General features: G+C 46.7%; 1 protein-coding gene across 1 annotated transcript in view; it reads right to left on the bottom strand.

Annotated features, from left to right (window-relative positions):
- The window catches only part of LPCAT4 (lysophosphatidylcholine acyltransferase 4), a 30,309-nt gene extending 10,091 nt beyond the window's left edge, over positions 1 to 20,218 (bottom strand). Inside the window, exons 1-3 of the mRNA XM_069961553.1 lie at positions 20,009 to 20,218; positions 3,341 to 3,483; positions 2,985 to 3,202 (exon numbers count right to left, since the gene is read on the bottom strand). Of these exons, the coding sequence (XP_069817654.1) occupies positions 2,985 to 3,202; positions 3,341 to 3,483; positions 20,009 to 20,122 (475 nt within the window). The 5' untranslated portion in view covers positions 20,123 to 20,218. The remainder of the gene's footprint in view (positions 1 to 2,984; positions 3,203 to 3,340; positions 3,484 to 20,008) is intronic.
- Between the last annotated feature and the right edge of the window lie 3,130 nt (positions 20,219 to 23,348).

A 23,348-nucleotide genomic window follows, 5' to 3' on the forward strand; every position in this document is an offset into this window, starting at 1 on the left:
GATGACATAACTGTAGCAAGATTCGGTTCAAATGACTGAATTCCTCTACAAATAACTTAACAAGCCATACATCACAAGAAAGTCAACAAGCTTTAAAGGGCTCGTCCAATTTTGAAACCCAATTTTATAACTGAATTAGGGAGTTCTGAGTACTTACAAGGAGCGTCCCGCACTCGCTAGTGTTGCCTTATCCAGAAAGCTCACTGATCTATAGGGACACTGTGTAATATTTCTTTTCCCCTGTGGTGGTGCTGCATGGAAGTTTTACAATTGCTTCCAGGAATTTGCATCATTAACAGCTGACTGCTGGAGGTTCCTGAAGATGAGCTTATTGTTAAGGAACCTTTCTAAGAAGCAGGAATTGTCCAAAGCAGAGAAACCCTTTAAGGGTGCCTTCACACCTACCGGATCCACAGCGGATCTCACTTCTGCGGATTCGAAGCGAGAACCGCTGCGGATCCGGTACAATTCACCCCTATGATAGCACATATTTGCAGCGGGATTAACATCCCGCTGTGAATATGTGCTTTAACCCCTCGCTGTCCGCAGCCCCGCCGCCGAGAGCATAAAGTACCTGCTCGGCAGCGCGGCTGCAGTGAGGCTCCCGACTCCGGTCCCGCTGATGAGCGCGACCGGAGTAGGGAGCCTCACTGCAGCCGCGCCGCCGAGCAGGTACTTTATGCTCTCGGCGGCGGGCTGCAGGATGCGGCCGGGTATAGGGGATGCGGCCGAAGATGGGGATGCGGCCGAGGATGGGCTAATGCGGCGGCGGGGCTGCGGACAGCGGGGGGTTAAAGCACATATTCACAGCGGGATGTTAATCCCGCTGGGAATATGTGCTATCATAGGGGTGAATGGTACCGGATCCGCAGCGGTTCTCGCTTCGAATCCGCAGAAGTGAGATCCGCTGTGGATCCGGTAGGTGTGAAGGCACCCTAAGGATGCGTTAACAGGTATAAGATCCGCAGCAGATAACAATGTAACTAAATGGCTAAACCCAGCATTAAATGTGCAGTGGATCCTGTAGGTGTGAACGCACCCCAAGTAAGCAAGCGTGCCCACTTCTAAATTACATAAATGGCATCTCTCTGTAAGGGTGCGTTCACACGTACAGGACCCCAGCAGATTTGATGCTGTGTTCAGTCCAGGGGCGTAACTACCACCATAGCAGCCATAGAGACTGCTACGGGGCCCACCACATCAGGGGGCCCAGTGGCCCACTTCCGCAATACACCGGGTCCCCTGAGCAGTCATCATTTGCAACACACGGTGACCGAGTGGGCCTTCAAATGATGCATATATCCCTTTAACAGCAAGTGGTTCTGCCGAGCACTTGCAGTTAAAATGTTAAAAGGGTATGACTAGAATTAATAGGTTTGTGGTCAGTCACGAGGAGGGGCCCAACCAAAAGTTTGCTATTAGGCCCAGCCATTTCTAGTTACGCCCCTGGTTCAGTCATTTAGTTACACTGATATCTGCAGCATCAAATCTGCTGCGGATCCTGTACACGTGAACACACCCTAAATGTAAGTTCATAATGACCTTACATTTTAATTATACAGTCATTACATCTACATGAATAGTTTCATAAGCATTCTCATCACAAGATGGCTACTGCAAGTACAACTTTTTCATGTTCCTAGAAATTATCTTCTAGTTCCTGAGGCCTCCATGTATGTAGAACATAGACCGGCCACAGGACATGGGAAAAGTGGAACCTGTGCTAACCTAGAAACGATTTAACTTGTTCAATGGAAAACATAAAATCCCTTTATTCAGAATCCTTGAAATAGTATCTATTGGTTTGAAGGACCTGACCTGCCTTATAGAGGACCCATTCATGTGAATGGGCATTGTGTAGCTATTAAAGGGTTTATCCAGTGCTTCAAAAACATTGCCATTTTCCCCCTCTCGTCTCCAGATTGGGTGGGGTTTGGAACTCCGTTCCATTGAAGTATATGGAGCTTAATTGCAAACTGCACCTGACCTGGAGACAACAGAGGGGGGGAAAGTGGCCATGGTTTTTTTTAGAGCTGGATAACCCCTTTAATTTCTCCTGTGAAGTCACTGCAGAAAACGTGGACACTTACTGCCAGATCTTACCATAAATTACAACTGATCACTAGGATCCAAGCAAGAAGACAATTTTTGATCTGCTGATTATAAAGGACAGTTTTTTCTAGAGGATCCCTTTAAACAGTAAAACATATAGGGGTTTGTTATGCAACATGTCTCCCCAATCGCCTGTGTTAAGTACTTTCGGATGGCAATAAAGAAACATTTGTTCCATTAGAGCACCAGTAAAGATCAGCTATAGCATGCTTAAAGGGTTTATCCAGGATTAGAAAAGCACAGCCACTTTCATGCAATAACAGCCCCACCCCTGTCCTCAGGTTATATGTGGTATTATAATTCAGCTACATTCACCCTATTGGAACTGAGCTGCAAAACCTACAACCAAACTGAGAACAGGAGAGGTGCTATTTCTAAGTCAGCCATGTTTTTCTAAACCTGGATAACCCTTGTGAAGGTAGGGTATTTTGGTGTTTTAAATTTATTTATATTGCAGGGGCTAGTAATAAGAATACATACTTACATACCCCCAGATCTCCACAGATCCCATTCGACCCCTTCCACCTCCCCATTGCTTGTCTCTTCTGCCAGCTTCCAAGACCAGGGCAGCGGTGTCCCATCTCGGTCAGTGATGGACCTGCCTGCTCAGAAGAGACAAGCATTGGGGGATTTTACGGAGCTGGATAGGAGCTGCAGTAGACCAGGGGAAGATAAGCATATATTATATAAACAAACTGAAAACCCCAGAGTACCCCTTTAAAAATGGTGGAAGTCCAAGCTAACAGACTTTGATGTGATCTCCTTACATACATGAAAGGCATTCTGAGTAAATAGGCATTCTGAGTAAATATTCCTATGTAAATCTCCAAAAAGGCATGGGACCCTCCTTAAGTTGTAGATATTCTGCTCACCTCCAATCACAGGAATGTTGAGATTCTCCACTCTGGACACAACGGATGGGAGGTCACAAACCACAGTAACAATGGGATCAAAGAAGGTGGAGTGAGGGGCCACAACCAGAAGTGGGGCCTCAGAGCTGGAGGCACGGCGTCCACGGATGGTGATCCAGTGGAAACCACACATGAAGAACATAGTGCGGCTTAGAAGGTAAATCAGGTGATGCAGAATGCTGTGTGCATAAGGAGACAGATGGAATGGGGAATGGAGGGGGAAGAGATGGGCATAAATGAACATGTTGAACTGTATAATGGGGACATAAAACTCTATATACTTAAAATACAACTATTGTGACTGGCTTTAGACTTACGTGCGTCTATGTCTTATTGGTCGGCTGAGCTCTTCCTTTGTCATTCCAGCTACCCGAAGAGCGGCGATTGGCCACATCAGAAAGAGGAAGATGGCAGCCAGTAAAAACCGCAAGGGGAATAGTATTGGACCCAGGACATAGAACTAAAGGTGAAAAAAAAAAAAAAGCATCACAGTTAAAAATGAAAACAGAATCTGATTAACATAAATATACAATCACCCCTTAGGGCCCTATTACACGGAGCCATTATCTGCTGAATCAGGCCGATTCAGGCAGATATTGCTCCATGTTATCAAGACCACGATTAGACGTGGAACCAACGATCGGCCGATCACAGTCTTTCATTGTGTTAAAAAACATTGGCCACCGGCCGCACATTGCTATGTGTAACAGCTGATGTGAGGGTAATGAAAATAACAAAGTAGCATACTTACCTGCCCACATTCCTGCAGTATTATCCTGCCATGTTTTTGTGGATTCCCACTCACCGCAGCCACCTCCAGCACTACCACACCCATCTCTGAAGTGACAGAGGCTGCTCAGCCAATCACTGGTCACAGCGTTGTCCTGTCTCGGCCAGTGATTGGCCGAGCAGCCTGTCAGAGACGGGCCCAGAAGTTGAACCCTTTAAAGGAGAAGTCTGGCGAATTATAAAATCCTCCCGCAAGCCGGGGTGAAATTGATTACAAATACTAACCTCCCTCTTCCCGTGCCTGTGGTAAGTGGCAGGCCCAGCTGCAAGACCCCCGTCGTTAGCCATTTTCCCCCCAAGTTGTGATGACGAGTAGAGGGAACTTAGTACTTGTAATCAATTTCCCTCCCTCCCCTCCGGCTGCAGGATTTCATTATCTGCCAGACTTCTCCTTTAAAAAACAAAAGGGTGTTGTGTAGGTGACAGTACTGCCCTGCCCGATCTGACACAGAGTGTGGGGACATGCAGCTGCACACTGGGCAGTAAAGTTGCTTAGGCCACTGACTATCCTGTGTGCACCTCTTTAATAATCAGATTTGTGCACAGTACTTAGTAGGTGTTGTATAGTTGCCTTCAGCCTAGTGTGCAGTTATGGCTCTAAACACCACGGTACATGTGTGCGGTGTTACAATTTATATCGAGCCATTACCACTGACACATACAAAGTATGGTATATGAAACCATTGATAGCAAACAGCAAAAGCAAAGGAGATTCAGCTCACCCAAGTCCTTAGGCCTGTATATACCAACCCTCAGTGGAGCACGGATGCCGATGGGCCGACTCCCATCCAGAAATACAGGTGCAATGTGCAAAAAACAGCAATGTAAATCCAGTTCCAGCCAGTGCGATAAAAATCCAAATTTATTCAAAAATACATAATTAAAAGTACATGGACATCCACACAGGAAAAAACAGACGCGTTTCACAGCCTAAGCTCCTTAGTCATGGCTGATGTGGCCATGACTAAGGAGCTTAGGCTCTGAAACGCGTCAGCTTTTTCCTGTGTGGACGTCCATGTACTTTTAACCCCTTAAGGACAGAGCCTGAAATGGCCTTAATGACAGAGACAAATTTTATGAATATGACCAGTGTCACTTTAGTCATTAATACCTTCGGGATGCTTTTACCTATCCGGCTGATTCTGAGATTGTTTTCTCGTGACATATTGTACTTTACATTTCTGGTAAATTGGAGTCGATACTCATAACAAATCTTTATGAAAAAAACCCAAATAATGTGAAAAAATGTGAAAAAATGCATTTTTCCAACTTTGAAACTTTTTTGCGTATACAGAAAGTGGTTATACCACATAAATTATATATTAAATAGCATTAGCAACATGTCTACTTTATGTTGGCGGCATTTATTAAACTATCTTTCATTTTTTTTAGACGATAGGAAGCTTAAAACATTAGCAGCAAATTTCCAAATTTTCAGTAAAATTTCAAAATCAGATATTTTTAGGGACCTGTTCAGGTTTAAAGTGTATTTGAGGGGCCTGTATGTTAGAAAGCCCCACAAAGCACCCCATTTCAGAAACTGCACCCCCCAAACTCTGCAAAAGCACATCCAGAAAGTGTTTTAACCCTTTAGGGGAGTCACAGAAATAAAAGCGAAGTGTGTAAGGAATTTGAAAATTTTAATTTTCTGTGCAGAGATTTTATTGTAATCCAATATTTTTCATAATTATAAACCTATTACCAGAGAAATGCACCCCAATAATTATTGCCCCGTTTCTGCAGTTTATAGAAATACCCCATATGTGACCCTATTGCGCTATTTGACGCAACCACAAGCCTCAGATATAAGGGAGCGCCTAGTGAATTTCAATGCCTCCGTTATATTTGGTCATTTCTGACTGTACCACTTCAGGTTGGCAGAGGCTCTGGGGTGCCAAAACCTAAAAAACACCCCTAAAGGGACACCATTTAGAAAACTACACCCCTCAAGGAATGTAACAAGGGGTGCGGTGAGCATCTGGACCCCACAGGTGCTTCACAGATTTTCCGAACAATATGGCGTGAAAAAAGAAAAAATTATTTTTTACACTAAAACGTTGTTCTAGCCTTCAATTTTTCATTTTCTTAAAGGGATAAGAGGCAAAAAAAGACAAAAAATGTGTAGCGCAGTTTCTCCCGAGTACAGAAATACCCCACATGTGGCAATAAAGTGCCAAGGGGGCGCAGGACGAGCCTCCAAAGGGAAGGAGCGCCAATTGGCTTTTGGAAGCTGGATTTCACTGAAAAGGATTTCAAGGGCCATGTCGCATTTACAGAGCCCTCGTGCTGCCAAGACACTGGAAACCCCCCACAAGTGATTCCATTCTGGAAACTACACCCCTCAAGGAATCTAACAAGGGGTTCAGTGAGCATATGGACCCCACTGGTGACGGGCACAAATGTGGAACAATGTGACGTGAAAGGGAAAAATTTCATTTTTTCACTTTCATGGCACAAATGTGTCCGTCATCAAGGGGTCCATATCCTCACTGCACCCCTTGTTAGATTCCCTGAGGGGTGCAGTTTCCAGAATGGGGTCACTTGTGGGGGGTTTCCAGTGTTTTGGCAGCACGAGGGCTCTGTAAATGCGACATGGCGTTCATCATCCATTCTAGCCAAATCCAACCTCCAAAATCCAAATGGCGCTCCTTCCCTTCGGAGGCTTGCCCTGCACCCACATGGCGCTTTATGTCCACATGTGGGGTATTTACGGACTCGGGGGAAATTGCTCTACACATAGTGTGTTTTTTTCTCTTTTAACCCCTTGTGAAAATGATAAATTCAAGGCTAAACCAACATTATAGTGTAAAAAATGTAATATTTCATTTTCACGCCACATTGTTCCACATTTGTGCCCGTCACCAGTGGGGTCCATATGCTCACTACACCCCTTGTTACATTCCTTGAGGGGTGCAGTTTCCATAATGGGGTCACTTGTGGGGGGTTTCAACTGTCTTGGCAACACAGGGGCCTTTTGAATGCAACATGGCCCCTCGAAATCCATTCCATCCAAATCCAGCCTTCAAAAACCAAATGGCGCTCCTTCCCTTCGGAGGCTTACCCTGCACCCGCATGGCGCTTTATGTCCACATGTGGGGTATTTACGGACTCGGGGGAAATTGCGCTACACATTTTGTTTTTTTTCTCCTCTTTTAACCCCTTGTGAAAATGATAAATTCAAGGCTAGACCAACATTATAGTGTAAAAAATGTAATATTTCATTTTCACGCCACATTGTTCCACATTTGTGTCCGTCACCAGTGGGGTCCATATGCTCACTACACCCCTTGTTACATTCCTTGAGGGGTGCAGTTTCCATAATGGGGTCACTTGTGGGGGGTTTCAACTGTCTTGGCAACACAGGGGCCTTTTGAATGCAACATGGCCCCTCGAAATCCATTCCATCCAAATCCAGCCTTCAAAAACCAAATGGCGCTTCTTCCCTTCGGAGGCTTACCCTGCACCCGCATGGCGCTTTATGTCCACATGTGGGGTATTTCCGTACTCAGGGGAAATTGCTCTACACATTAAATGTTTTTTTTTATCTTTTAACCCCTTGTGAAAATGAAAAAACATGACAAGATTAATAATTTAGAGTAAAAATTTTACAAAAATTACACTAAATGTTGGTCTAGCCTTGATTTTTTTCCATTTCCACAAGGGGTTAAAAAAGAAAATGAACACAAAACGTGTAGGGTAGTGTCCCCTGAGTACGAAAATACCCCACATGTGGGCATAATGTGCCATATGGGCACAGGGCAAGTCACCAAAGGGACAGAGCGCCATTTAGAGGCTGGAATGGAGGATGGAGGCCATGTCGCAATTACAAAGCTCCTGTGCTGCCAGGTCAGTAGAAACCCCCGACAAGTGACCCCATTCTGGAAACTACACCCCATAAGGAATCTAACAAGGGGTGCAGTGAGCATATGGACCCCACTGGTGACGGGCACTTACGTAGAACATGTGCCGAGAAAATAAAAAATACAATTTTTTTCATTTTCACGTCCCAAATGTGGCCGTCACCAGGGGGCCATATCCCCGCTGACCCCCTTGTTAGATTCCATATGGGGTGTAGTTTCCAGAATGGGGTCACTTGTGGGGGGTTTCTACTGTCCTGGCTGCACAGAGGCTTTGTAATTGCATCATGGCATCCTCTAATGGGAATGGCGGCCATACCTATTTAGCTGGGGAAAAAGGGACAATTCTTATTTATTTGGGGGTGTTAGGCCAATTATTAGTTTATAAGGTTGAAAATGACAGGTGTCCATCAAATTCAACCTGTGTTGATCCAGAGGAAGGCAAAAAACCCTCGTAATGCAGACGACAGTAGCCTCATCACAGGGGAAAAATTCCTTCCCGAATCCATAATAGCGATCAAAATAATCCCTGAATCAACGTGACCCCTGAAATAGGAATAAGGGACAGAATTTAGATAATGTAGAACCCCAGTGACGTGTGGTGCGCCTTGGAGCGATCCAGTATGCAGAGGTCGGGGCGATCAGGACAGGTGTCACACTGGAAAATGGTGTCCTTCCTGATCCCCCTGTTACCCCACACTCTGCACTTCTTCTGGAGTCTCCTGTTCTCCAGTGTGGGGGACGTCACCTGGAGAATGTTGTCCTGGTGCGATACGGGGTCCTTCATATCCAGAAGCGCTGGGTCCGCTCCATGGCTGCTAAATATTAGGGCGCTATTACTACTTCTGATATTTACGGATCGTGCCGCAAGCTACAGGGCAGCGAGGGACCGGAAGAGGGGGTGCTGGTATAAAAGTTATCCCCGTACAGGTGGTGACCTTTATCCAGCAGTGGGAAGATCAGTTCCCGGACGATCTCCCCATTAACTCCGAGGATGGGGGGGGAGGGGGCATCTGGGGGCTGGATTCGGGTGTCCCTTCCTTCATACACTCTAAGGGTACGTGCACACTGCGGAATCGCGACAGATAACCCTTCGTGCATTCCACAGCTGGCACCCGCCGGCGGACTGATGCGGGCGCACGTCTCCACACGTGTCATAGACTCCATTCTATGCACGGGCGGATTCCGCTCTCCGTCCAACGTGTTCATTCTTTGGATGGACGACGGATTCCGCCCGTGCATAGAATGGAGTCTATGACACGGATAGAGACATGCGCCCGCATCAGTCCGCCGGCGGGTGCCAGCTGCGGAATGCACAAAGGGTTATCCTTCGCCATTCCGCAGTTTGCACGTACCCGAAATCTGTAAGTGTACCCTGAGGTACTCTCACAGAGTTTGTAGAATTTCACACCATACCGCCATCTCTTATTGGGACGGTACTGGCGGAAAAGACGTGTCTGGGGGGCAGCGTACGCTACGCTACCCCCAGACACGTCACTGGATGATGAGGATGAATGGAGGAAAGAAGGATCCCCCCCATTCATCCTCACTGGCTGTTTCGGTGTCGGAGGCAATAATAACGTATCCCTCTGACGCCGAAAACACCCTGGGGGCCATCTTTATATGGGGATTGGTATATGGGGTATGTAGTGGTGTAGTGTCAAACTTTATTCAATGTAGTGTGGTGTAATGTAGTGTTTTTTACGTGTTTTTTTTACAGTAAGTATAAAAAAAAACCTACGCCAACAAAGGAGTTGCTGATAAATGCCGCACTTATGTGCGGCACTTATAAGCAGACCGTGGCAGTAGAATATAGAAAAAAAACACCCTACGCCAAAAAGGAGGAGTTGCTGATTAGCAGCGCACTTTCGTGCGATGCTGATCAACACTCAGCGGCGATAGGGTGCGGAAAATAGAAAAAAAAAAATTTGGGAAAAAAAAATAATTTTTTTTTATATTCTGAATATCCCTGTAGCTGCTGATAAGTGTATTACACATATCAGCCGCTAGGGGGCAGCAGAGCGCAAAATCCGGAAAATGACGAGGCTGGAGCCGAAAATAGCCGAAAGAAGACGACGAGGACCGCCGGAAAGACCCGAAGACCGAACGGAATGACGGAGGACGCCGCGAACCCGGAAGACGCCGATCAGGAGCCCGGGACAGGTGAGTAATGTACAAATACCTGCTCTGGACCCCTCGGCTCTCTAGCTGAGGGGTCCAGGGCAGGTATTTACTATTTTGTGGGACTCTGATCGCCGTGCCACCGGCCCGATCGCCGTGAACGGCCGGCCGGCCGTTCACGGCGATCGGGCCGGTGGCACGGCGATCAACATTACTTTTTACAGTAATGGCGGTCGGTGCCGTCCTCGGACAGCACCGACCGCCATTTTTTTCCGGGTCATCGGGTCACCGATGACCCGGAAAGGTTCCGATCGCCGCTATTGGCTGATCTGAATTGATCAGCCTATAGCGGCGATCGTAAGCACGGGGGGTGTTAACCACCCCCCGTGCCGTGAAGCTAAGATGGCCTGCTATACATTATAGCAGGCCATCTTCCCCGACCGCTGTGTGTGAACACGCAGCGATCGGGGAAACATCGGGCGTACCCATACGCCCGTTTGCGTTAAAGCCCAGGCAACGGGGGCGTATGGGTACGCCCGATGTCGTTAAGGGGTTAATTATGTATTTTTGAATAAATTTGGATTTTTATCGCACTGGCTGGAGCTGGATTTACATTGCTGTTTTTTGCACAATGCACCTATATGAAACCATTGCACTACTGGCCATACAAACTCTTACTTGAAGTATACGAATCCCTGCTTTATAGCATATAAGGCCCCCTGTATGGGAATACAAATACTCAGCTAAATAAAAAAACAGTACTAAAGACATCTATCCCCTGATGTTGCCGCCCATACTCCCTTTAGAAAACTGTTCATGGAGAGGAGGCCTATTCCTCTGAAGTCCTATGTATAGATCATTGTATACATCCCATTAATAGGCTTCCAAGGCCTGGAGCCAGAACTACGCAAGCCAGAGATGACAAGAACAGACAGCGATGAGATACGGCATCATACAACACTAACATTATTTCTCAGAGACTTGTAGTCAAGCTGCCAAATGGATGACAAACATTGGACAGGAAGCTTGGGTTCACCGAAAAGACAGATCCCATATCTTGGGTGTTGTTGTTTTACTACATATGTAACAATGGTGGTGGCTGCACCTCAGGTTAGAAGCTAAAAATTGACTGGCAGGTTATTTAACATGTTAATGTTCTCCTTTTATGGTTCAGCATTTTGTTTGCTCTGCTATTTCTGTATCTCCCACAGAATATACTAGAGACCAGCCTGAGGTTATGCTCGCTGGCAGAACTGCTTGGATACCCCCTGTACTTCCAAGACTCTCAACCCTTCCTTTTGTTCTATATGTACACCTCCTTACTGTGTACTTTATATATCGAAAATTCAGTTTGTTCGACATTCGCCTCGGGATCCAATCCAACCTGTGTGTCAGCACGTATTATGGTGCTGGAAAACTATGTTGTACTCTAAGGGCCCTATTACACGGGACGATTATCGTGCGAAAAATCATTCGAATTTAAACAATAATTGTAAGGGTCCTATTACAAGGGCTGATCAATACTGTAAACAAGTGCCGATCTGCTAGACTGGCGCTGGTTTACTGAGCCCATTACATGGCCCAATAATTGTTTAGCAAGGACTGCATGGATACTGTTAGCAATGTCCATGCATCCTTTGCCCAAACAGTTTACCTCTTAACGTTCCCAGTGTTCTCCCTTGCTCTTCTTCCTCCCCGGCCCTGTGCGCTGCAGTTTCAGAGCTGACAGGCCGCTCAGCCAATCAGTGGCCGGGATTACCGCAGCCAGTGATTGGTTGAGTGGCCTGTCACTCAGACAGGTCGTTCTTAAGCTGCGGTGCTCAGGACTGAGAAGGAAGCAGAACGAAGGAGAACATTGGGAAGGAGGAGAGGTGATATCTACTGTTTGTTGAATCGCCAGCCATCAGCCGCGCATCGCCAATGATTGTTTTATCGGCTGATCATTGTCTCTATTACATGGAGCGATAATAGGCTGATTATCGCTCCATGTAATACGGCCCTCAGTTGTTACAAGATATTTCACTTTTTATTGATGTTTATGCACCTGTCTTTGTTTGAAATTGGGATTGGTCCCAATGTTTCTGCCTGGCATCCATTTAAATTAAGAATTTTGAAAAAAATAATACAGACTGCTAATCCAAATACTGAACTAGCCAATAGTCCACAGCAAGGATGAGTAATACAATCCTGTCCCGTGAGGCTAAAGGTTTGGGCACTCATAAAAGGTGACTTGTCTTGTCATAAAGACTAGCTACTGTTGTAGAGATTGTGGGGGTCTGTGCTCATGGAAGGTGCAATAGTGAATACCCAGAGGCAACTGTCGGCAAGATTACAACTATCCTATAAGCAGGGAGGCAGGTTATTGCTCCAATGAGGAATAAAGCACTGACCAACAACAACAATATCTGTATGTCAATAACACAAGATTACTGAAGAAGAAGAAAGGAGTTTCTACTGTGCTGCAGCATGGTGGAAGTTGTAAGATAAAAGTCAAAGGTCTAAAGTCAAAGGAAAGCCTGCGATGAATGTCCGTTTCACTCTAAACCTTCTGATAAAGCGGTGTCTCTGGTATTTACCACCGGCCCTGTATGCAGAATACATCACATTGGTCCTCACCCCCAATGGAGCCAACAACCAAAGCTCCTTACGATAAACACAAGGGCCTGTTTGACTGAAAAGACAGCTGACCTACTTGAATGTTTTTGGAGTGTAGGAAGAAACAGGTGTGTCTGCAAGACGCCTAGGAGAACACTCATGCAGATGTTGCCCCCTGGTAGGGAACAAATCCAAAAGCACTGCTGCCGATGTCAGCAATCTAAGAGTGGGGTGCTGACGTCCGTGCCGTCAATAAGTACAGGACAGTCAATAATGCTGCGTTTACACAATGCGATAATTCGCCCAATCGATCGTTTGACGATTTTGAAGCAAGCAACGATTTGTTTTTTATACCAATCAGCGTTTAGACGAATAAATAGTTAGAGAATTCGTAAGAAAAAACGTTATTGCAATCATTTTTAAGATCGTTTAAGCCCATCTTTCACATAGGGTGAATCTTTGAAAGACTGTTTACACAAAGCGATCTGCGAATTTTTAGCGAACGACGATTTGAGAACATGTTGAAAGATCAAGCGATGAGCGAGAAATCATTCATTTTGATCATTTGCTGTGTTTACGCGGAACGATTATCGCTCAAAGGCGATCGTTATTGCAAAAATTTGAACGATAATCGTTCTGTGTAAACGCAGCTTAAGTAACTGAGAACCTGGTGTTTTTGCTTATTATGGAGCACATGTGGACGTTGTTGCATTCTTAAAAGGGTATTCTGGCCTATTCTCATCTCCCCACCACTTCCAAGACTGACTCTCTCCGCAGTGACAACCCACTCAGACAATCACTGGCCACGGCATTGTCCTGCTTCAGTCATTGAGTCGGCCGCCACTGCCAAGACAAATCAGCCTCAGAAGTGGCAGTAGAAGCATTCGGTGGGGCATCCGAACAAGATCACCCCAGTGAGTGTGGTGAGAATAGGTTCTTTATTATTTTTCATATAAGGGCAGCAATACGTAGAAAACATTTTTACAGGACCGGAATACCCCTTTAAGATATTAAAAGGACATAACTTTTGCAGGGGACCAACTGCTGGGGCTCCCTGCTGATTAGAGAATCGGCAGCATTCGGCTCTCTTCGGCGGCTCCATAGAGAATGAATACAGCTGTGGCGCACATTTGCAACCTTTCTCTCTATTCTGCTGCGATTTCGAGCCCCTCATTCTTGAAATCACGAAGGGGCCCCAGCAGTCAGACCCCACCCCAAACACAATCTTAGGGTACTATTACACGGAACGATAATCGGCCCGATTCGGCGGATTATCGTTCCGTGTAATAAATACAACAATCATCGGCTGATGGTTCATATAGGATTGAACCTATATTTGTCTGGCGTCGTTAATCGTTACTATGTTCGTTATTGCGATCGTTACTATGATCGCTTATTCCTTTTGATTCCAGAAAAACAAACAATGTGCAATTACACTGATCGATTAGTGAAAAAAAGCGGAACTTGAGCGAACGAACGTGGAATTACAGAGAACGATTAACGATAATTTTAGGTTCAGATATAAAAAAACGATCAACGACATACAAACGATTTTTCGATCGTTGCCTGCAATTACAGAGCGATTATTGTTTAAATTCGAACGATTTAACGATTTTTCGTAAGATAATCGTCCCGTTTAATAGAGCCCTAACACTATGTCTGGTCCTTTTTTCTCTCTACAATTGTACACAGCCCATGTGATTCTTCATCTACAGCCTATATGAGTTGCCCTTCAAGAATTTCTCCCTCCTTATCCACGATCATGCCTTATATTGTATTCAGCAAACAAATGCCCCATGCCCACCCACCACGTATTGGCAGGGGAAGGACACCGCTCTGTACATTGCACTTCCTGTGTGAAGAGGAGGAGACCTGGAAGAAGAGCATAGGAGGAAGCAGGGCACTGTCAGAATGGCATTCAATTAGAGGTTATATTTTATTATTATTGAAAAAGGATGGTTTTGGCCTAATCCTTGTGGAGTACATTATCCAAAGTTCAGGTGCAGCAGGAAGGTGCTTCTCTACAACACTGGAAAGACATTTATAAAAAAAAAAACTATAACCAAGCTATAAAAGGGTGGTGTGTGAGCTATAATAAATGATGCCCATAGAGTAAATAGAAATAAAAAAAATATACAAAAAAAAATAATTGAAAAATCTGGCCATTTGCTTGTACAACGCAGAACACCTTTTAAAGTGGTTGTCCCAAGATAAACGTTTTCCCCTAGGGTATTTCTATCTGATCCACAGGGTCAGGGTCCCTCAAGTGAACGTTGCATGCATGCTTGGCTACCACACTATTCCCCGTATGGGACTGAAAGCACCTGAGCACATTCCTCTTGTGACCAGTGGGACTCCCATTGTTCAGCTAGTTATCTCCTATCTTATGCAAAGGGCTTAACACTTAGAACATGGTTCCACAATGCCCTCTCAAAAAAAAAAAAACTGAAAAAAACCTATGAAGACATCATTAGGCTATGTGCCGACTACGTAAGAGACCGGCCGTTCCATGACCCGTCCGGGTCACAGAGCATCCGATCTCTGAAAAGATCCCAGCCAGTACTGCAGTACCGGCAGGATGATTTTTGCAGCCGCAGAGTTCTGATGCGGACGCATCCATATTGAGCACTGACAGTGTCTTCTGCGGCTGCTATTCATTGAATAGTGTCCGCAGAAAACTGACATGTCAGTTTTCTACGGCGCCGCGACAGATCCTGCCCGGAGTGTATACTATGTGTATATACTTAGGTCGGCATCCCATAGAAGGAAAGGCAACACATATCTTTTATAAAGTTTGGGCGCTGTCGCCGATTGCAACAACGGACGTACTTTTATGAAAATATACGTTGTGTTAACATAGCCATACAGCGGATTTTCCAGGACTATACACACTGCTGATCATGACAGTTACAAGCTCAGCCTGAACAATGGACCAGCCATGCTTCCCCTCAATCAGTAGGAAATACCCACTGCCACCCTGTATATGTACTATTCTCTAACGTATACTAGTTCAGCTCACATCACCACATATATCATCACAGAACCTCTTTACCAGTTAATAAAGTTTCTGTTTTGCTGCTTAAGGTCGTGCGTTTTTGTTGAGTCTTCAGATACATTTTTGCACCATTTCTGCCACGATTTTGCCAAAATTGTGACAAACGTCCATTTTTTTAAAAAAAAAAAGAAAAATGCTCCAAGCAACGCCTTGCATGACCTCATATTTAGAGTACCTGAGGAGTCTGCAGCCAAAAGGAGCGCACCGAGGACCTGATGAATCTGCAGCAGAAGGAGCGCGCCGAGGACCTGATGAATCTGCAGCAGAAGGAGCGCGCAGAGGACCCGATGAATCTGCAGCAGAAGGAGCACACCGAGGACCTGATGAATCTGCAGCAGAAGGAGCACACCAAGGACCTGATGAATCTGCAGCAGAAGGAGCGCGCCGAGGACCTGATGAATCTGCAGCAGAAGGAGCGCGCAGAGGACCCGATGAATCTGCAGCAGAAGGAGCACACCGAGGACCTGATGAATCTGCAGCAGAAGGAGCACACCAAGGACCTGATGAATCTGCAGCAGAAGGAGCGCGCCGAGGACCTGATGAATCTGCAGCAGAAGGAGCACACCGAGGACCTGAAGAATCTGTAGCAGAAGGAGCACACCGAGGACCTGAGGAATCTGCAGCAGAAGGAGCACACCGAGGACCTGAAGAATCTGTAGCAGAAGGAGCACACCGAGGACCTGAGGAATCTGCAGCAGAAGGAGCACACCGAGGACCTGAGGAATCTGCAGCAGAAGGAGCACACCGAGGACCTGAAGAATCTGCAGCAGAAGGAGCACACCAAGGACCTGAAGAATCTGCAGCAGAAGGAGCACACCGAGGACCTGATGAATCTGCAGCAGAAGGAGCACACCGAGGACCTGAAGAATCTGCAGCCTTAGAAGGAGCGCACCGAGGACCTGATGAATCTGCAGCAGAAGGAGCGCACCGAGGACCTGATGAATCTGCAGCAGAAGGAGCGCGCCGAGGACCTGAGGAGTCTGCAGCAGAAGGAGCCCGCCGAGGACCTGAGGAATCTGCAGCATGCTCATATTTCCATGCAGAAAATGACTGCAGCACGCGGATGACCTCTGTAAAGTCTTCTACATGTGCAAAGCCACAGATAAAATTTACAGCATTTCCATCATGTGTGAATTTAGCCCGATATGGTTACGACACAAAGCAGGCGGTCAAAATACAATATGCAATAAACAATAATAAAAGTAGAAGCACATAGAAGGTAACTGTACAGTGCTCCCTAATCATGTCATTATCTGTCCCAAGGTTCAGTATTATCAGTCCCTTATCAGGACTTCACAGCCACACAGGAGCTAAAGGCGTGAACTGTATGCCACATTCTGTTAGATTACTCTTCAATAGATCAGTAAAACTTATAAGCAATGCGGTCACTTGTACAGAAGGTAATAGACAGTGAGGTAATCTTCCAGATCACTGATCCTTGTGAATCATACAACAAGGCTTTTTCTGTGACTTTTTCTTGCAATTATAATCTGGTCATTATAGCAGACTGAAATACTGAGCTGTTTATGGTTAGAGTTGAACAGATATGTCACTACAGTACCCCGCCGGGTCAAACAACGGCTGATGTTCTTGCTATGTGTGAACATGGACTATGACTGTATCTATGTTTTCCCGGACGCCCTAGGGCAGCACCCAACTTTTGCAGTTGTGAGGAATCATATGCCGATTGTTTCAGTTCGGAGAACATTGCAGAACCCGAACAGTTTGACAGGTCCGCTCAAGACTATTCATGGTCAGAATAATCCAGATTTGAGAACATAATTTAGGGGCCTACACAAACTATATCATGATACCCTCCCAAGCTCTGTGATCAAAAATTCTACAATGACTTGTAGAAGCTTTCTGCAAGCTTCCGTGTGCTTTCATACAGATTATGCCTGTACAAATCCCCCCCCCCCCCCAAAAAAAAAGAAATGTGGCCGCACGCTCCATTACACCCCGGATGTACAGAGGTATACATGAAGCCGGTGTGGCTGTCTGCCCATGTGCATGACACAAACTAAAGCGCACTTTATGATCACTAGTGCAAGAAAAAAAAAACAATAGAGTCGTTTTTAAGGGCGAAAATATCTATTTAAAGGGTATTCCTATATAACAGAATAAGGCCTGATGACAAGCATATTCCCTCACTTTAAGATCAGCAAGGGCCTGACCTCTGGGACACCAACCAATCCTGAGAATAAAGAGTGTGTAGTGCGGATTTAATGCTGTTGCTCCTTCACAGCGGGGCCGCCCCACCGACTACCGAGGGAACCGCAGCAAAGCTCTACACAAGTGCATGGGGCCTACTGCGACAAGGGAGCCGGGAGTGATGATGTGTAGGGAAAAATTAATCAAGGCTGCTCCCCTGGACCAGAGATCAAAAGGTGATGGCATACCATTACAGATGAGCGAACCTGGAGCATGCTCGAGTCGATCCGAACCCGAACTTTCGACATTTGATTAGCGGTGGCTGCTGAACTTGGATAAAGCCCTAAGGCTATGTGGAAATCATGGATATAGTCATTGGCTGTATCCATGTTTTCCAGACAACCTTAGAGCTTTATCCAGGTTCTGCAGCCACCACTAATCAAATACCGAACGTTCGGGTTCGGATCGACTCAAACCTGGTTCGCTCATCTCTACATACCATAGCTATAGTATATGCCGTAAAAATGGCCGATAAACTCAGAGCTATCCTTACATTACCACACATAGCTGCCATATTGGCCGTCACGTTTGTTTCCGAGCAACTGACAAACATTACTACCAGCAAAGTGTCACAGAGTGACGGACTGTGCTGAATGAAGAAGCGACAACAAGCATGGAAGCAGATCCTGTTACTTATCAAGTACTTAACGCAGGATCAGGTTTTGGATGGAAATACTCACTGCAGGGTAACACAAGAGCTGGCACTCGGGCGGACGCTACACCACTTTCACACTGCAGTATTTGGGTCAGGACTTTTATATTAGCGGAACAAATGGAGAGAAAGACTAGAATGGAGAGATTTACATCACTTCTGCGTAGAGATGAGCGAACCTCGAGCATGCTTGAGTCGATCCGAACCCGAACTTTCGGCATTTGATTAGCGGTGGCTGCTGAAGTTGGATAAAGCCCTAAGGCTATGTGGAAAACATGGATATAGTCATTGGCTGTATCCATGTTTTCCAGACAACCTTAGAGCTTTATCCAAGTTCAGCAGCCCCAGCTAATCAAATACCGAACGTTCGGGTTCGGATCGACTCGAACCTGGTTCGCTCATCTCTACTTCTGCGCTTTCCGCTTATATATAGGAAGAAAACTATGGACCCGTATACTACCAATGTGAAGGAGGCCATACATTTATGGAGTCATTGCCCAACCCAAGGCCTAGGGACCTGACCCTACAGCATCATCGATCCCTACAGTCACAACTAGACTAAGAAATCGTCTGTATTACATTCATCTGACGCAGCAGCCAACATGGCAGCACATTTATGCCCCCTGTACACACAATGTGCTATCGGGGCCTATGGCGTTCAACCTCAACACTGCGGTCAAAGCACAGTGTGTGTATTACAACATGTATATTTCAGTTACTAAAGGGTTACCAGGATACACAAGTGCTGTATACACCCCACTGACGCAGGACGCTCCGTCTCCATATACATGGCTATAACAACAAGGCCCAATAACAATAGTGAAGCATCTCGGATGGACTGTTCTAGTTGTGCCATAGGTTCAGCACCCCATTCATAGCGCTGACCTTCTCCAGCCGCCAGAGCTGTCATGGACGACTATTTATAGAGCGATTGTGATCCGGTCAGACGGCGGTATCAATAATGTATATGTGAATACATAATGCCTCCGCTATACGTGCTATTCCAGCTTACACGCACTTCTTCTATAGATGAGGCACAGATCCAGGAACTGCTAACAGCATGAAGTGATGGCTCTGTATACATATATATACACTTGTGTATACACTGCCCTTTGTATACGCGGGACGTCACATGCCAGAGACGGCCATGTTACCGTGGTTACTAACCAGCAGTTAGTGCGGTTAGGCAGGGTACACTGCTGTCTCCTTGTTATACCTCCTTCTAGAAGGGACAGCGGTGTGCACTATATAGCGGTGACCTCAATCTGTCACAGTGGGGACCTTCATGGCAGCACAGACAGCCTCTTCCTATATGACCTTGCCCTGGTCTGCTCACATGGATGACCTAAAGCACCAACATACAGGCTATAGGAGCAGCAGTTGCCATTAGAAACCAGTCAGCTTCCTGTCAACTGGCCAGGTCAGGTTACAGGATGCCAGGGGGCCCTTACCCCTTGTATTAGCTTTGGTACATGGGTCAGTATCAGCAAAATCAGCATCATCAGCAACATTGTGGGTTCCCATCCCTGGCCATGGAGCCGCATTCACACACAAGCCTCAATGCCGCAGAGTTTGCTCCGGTCTCTGCCCCCCAGTCCCTCCCACCCTCACACTGCAGAACTTTAGCCCGGTGGCGGCCCCCTTGTCGGCCCTCACGTCTTCACCAAATCCTCTCATGCCCCCCAGCACGGACGCTGCAGCTCACCCTTAATTTCTGGAAGAAGCCCTCCGGGTGATACTCGTGGAGGAAGGGGTTAAAGGGGGTCCCCTCCCGCTGGCTGCCCCCCGCTGTGTCCCTGGGCTCCTCAGCATCGTCCATGCTCACTGCTGCCGGGATGGGAGCGGGACAGCTGTGCGGCCTGGGCCGGGTGGGATCGCTGCTAGCTGGGGGAGGAGCCGCCGCCGCTTCCGCCTCTCCTCCGCCGTAACCCTCTCACTGCCGGCGCCCTGATACGTGCGGGCGGGAGGGGATCGCCTCAGGGATCTGCAGACGGGATCAACGAGATCAACCTGTTCTGCTGCATGGATCCGTGTGTCTGATATATATATACATATATATATATATATATATATATATATATATTTACTGTATGTAGATGTATGTATCTATATCACATATGGGTCCAGGATGGTGGCAATGCGGCAATGAAGAACTTTAGGGCTTGTTCATACTATGGAAACTGGGCCAAAGAATCAACAACAATTTTTTTTATGTCTTTTTACCTCCAAATTCGCACATGCGCACAGTAGTCTCCAGCTGGATGTGAAAGTAGCGTCGTCGAGCAGACCGTGGAAGTACGGCAATGTTCTTTGAACTCGAACACTTGGCGTTTAACACCCGACGTATGCAGAAGTTGGGTGCGACCATGGGCAGTCCTGGAAAACATGGATAGAGCCATAGGCAGCCTAAGGGCCCTATTCCACCGGACGATTTATCGTTCAGATTATCGTTAAATCGTTCGAATCTAAACGATAATCGTTCGGTTGAAATGCAGTTAACGATTAACGACCGAACGAGAAATCGTTGATCGCTTTATAAGACCTGGACCTATTTTTATTGTTGCTCGTTCGCATTGAATAAGACGTCGTTCGGTCGTTCGCAGTAGATACGAACGCAATAGAGAAGAAAAAATGATCGCAAATACGATAATAAGTAACGATTATCGTTCCATGGAAATGAGTGAACGTTTTCAGGTCTTTCGCAATAGCGGCCGTCTGAGATCGTTAATCGTTAACGATTATGCGAGCGATAATCATATGGTGGAATAGACAGCATGCAACTTCTCCAGATGCCGGGAGTCAAATGCCATGCGTCTGGGTTGAGTGCAAAAAGTTCGGCAAGTCCGCTCAACAGGGGCGGATTAAGGGTACCATGGGCCCCGAGCTGTTCAGAAATTGTGGGCCCCCTGCTAACCATGCCCCTTCTAGCCCTGTCCCCATGCAAACATGGAGGGAACGTACAAACTCTGTGCAGATGTTGTCCTTGGTTGTATTTGAACCCAGAACTGCGCCGCTATTATGTAGCGGGCTTATAATGTAGTCTATCTCCCTGGGCCCCCCCTGTAGCTAAGAGCCTCAGGCGGTAGCCCAGATCCCCTCATAATCTGCCTATGCCGCTCAACACTATCCGCAAGTGAAGAAATACATAGGTGATGTCCACATTAGGCAAACTGAAAATCTGCAGCAAAAATTTGAGAGTACACCTTGGTCATCTTCAACCTATGAACAGTTCATTAGTCCCAAGGGTGTTCGCTCTGCTAAGTGGTCTTGTTCCCTGACGGTGCGGCTTCTTCTGTCATCTCTGGTAATACTCACCCTCACCCTGGATTTAGTCTGTGTCTGGCACTACTGCAGCCAGCAGTGTCTGAGGCCTAATCTACAGCTCCAAACACCATACAGGCCCTGTCTGGCATAAGGTCCTGTTAGACTAAGTGATTTTTTTTTTTTACTCCGATAAACGAGCGCTTTTTCGAAGCACCTGAAGTCATTCACCATAATACATAAAACGATAGTCGTTTGTTCTGATCGCAATTACAATCATAATTACGATCGTTCATATACTCTAGTACAGTGCTTCCCAACCTTTTCCACCTCGGGGCACCCCTTGGAAAAAAAAAATTCCTCGGGGCACCCCTACTAAATAATGTTCTACAAAATAGGAAAACGGTCATACAGTGACTCACAGGTGACGTCTTCTTTGATCTGAGGCGTCACTTTCCCTTTTCCTCTCCATCTTGTCCAGTCCTCCATGATGATTCCTTCCAGATACGTTTCATCTTTTCAGAACCTGTGAGACAAACAATTTAGGCTCCGCACATTTCTAGCAACTTCCTTTCCTTTCTCCCTCCTGTCGGCTCCCAAAGTAACTGCACTGTTTGGTGTTATGTGCAGTAAAGCGAGTAGGAATGTGGGATGCCCCCTGTATGTAGGATTCCCTGCTGTGCCCCCATGAGCTAATAATGCCCCTAGAGGTGGCCCCCATGAACTAATAATGCCCCCATAAGTGCCTCCATATACTAATAATGCCCCCAGAGGTGCCCCCATGAACTAATAATGCCCCCAGAGGTGCCCCCATGAACTAATAATGCCCCCAGAGGTGCCCCCCATAAACTAATAATGCCCCCATAAGTGCCCCCATATACTAATAATGCCCCCAGAGGTGCCCCCATGAACTAATAATGCCCCCAGAGGTGCCCCCTATGAACTAATAATGCCCCCAGAGGTGCCCCCATAAACTAATAATGCCCCCAGAGGTGCCCCCTATGAACTAATAATGCCTCCAGAGGTGCCCCGATGAGCTAATAATGCCCCCAGAGGTGGCCCCCATGAACTAATAATGCCCCCAGAGGTGCCCCCATGAGCTAATAATGCTCCCAGAGGTGGCCCCCATGAACTAATAATGCCCCCAGAGGTGGCCCCATGAACTAATAATGCCCCCAGAGGTGCCCCCATGAACTAATAATGCCCCCAGAGGTGCCCCCATGAGCTAATAAAGCCCGCAGAGGTGCCCCCCATGAGCTAATAATGCCCCCAGAGGTGCCCCCATGAATTAATAATGCCCCCAGAGGTGCCCCCATGAGCTAATAATGCCCCCCAGAGGTGCCCCCATGAACTAATAATGCCCCCAGAGGTGCCCCCCATGAACTAATAATGCCCTCAGAGGTGCCCCATGAGCTAATAATGCCCCCAGAGGTGCCCCCCATGAAATAATAATGCCCCCAGAGGTGCCCCCTATGAGCTAATAATGCCCCCAGAGGTGCCCCCATGAACTAATAATGCCCCCAGAGGTCCCCCTAAAAAAACAAACATCCTACTCACCTAATCCGCGCTGTGTGGCTGCAGGAAGCAGCTCTCCTCCTCTTCTGGCTCCATCTTGCGAGCCGCAGGGACGGGACCTCCAGCAGACGTGATGATGTCACATCATCACGCCTGCCGGAGAGGTCACATCCCGGCGTCCCATAGGATGCTGGTATGAAATGCCGGCAGCCTATGGGAGGGAATGAAGGAGGAGGACGCTGACAGGTCCTGCTCCTGCATTCTGCTCG

Source organism: Dendropsophus ebraccatus, chromosome 3 (assembly GCF_027789765.1).
Source record: "Dendropsophus ebraccatus isolate aDenEbr1 chromosome 3, aDenEbr1.pat, whole genome shotgun sequence".
NCBI lineage: Eukaryota > Metazoa > Chordata > Amphibia > Anura > Hylidae > Dendropsophus > Dendropsophus ebraccatus.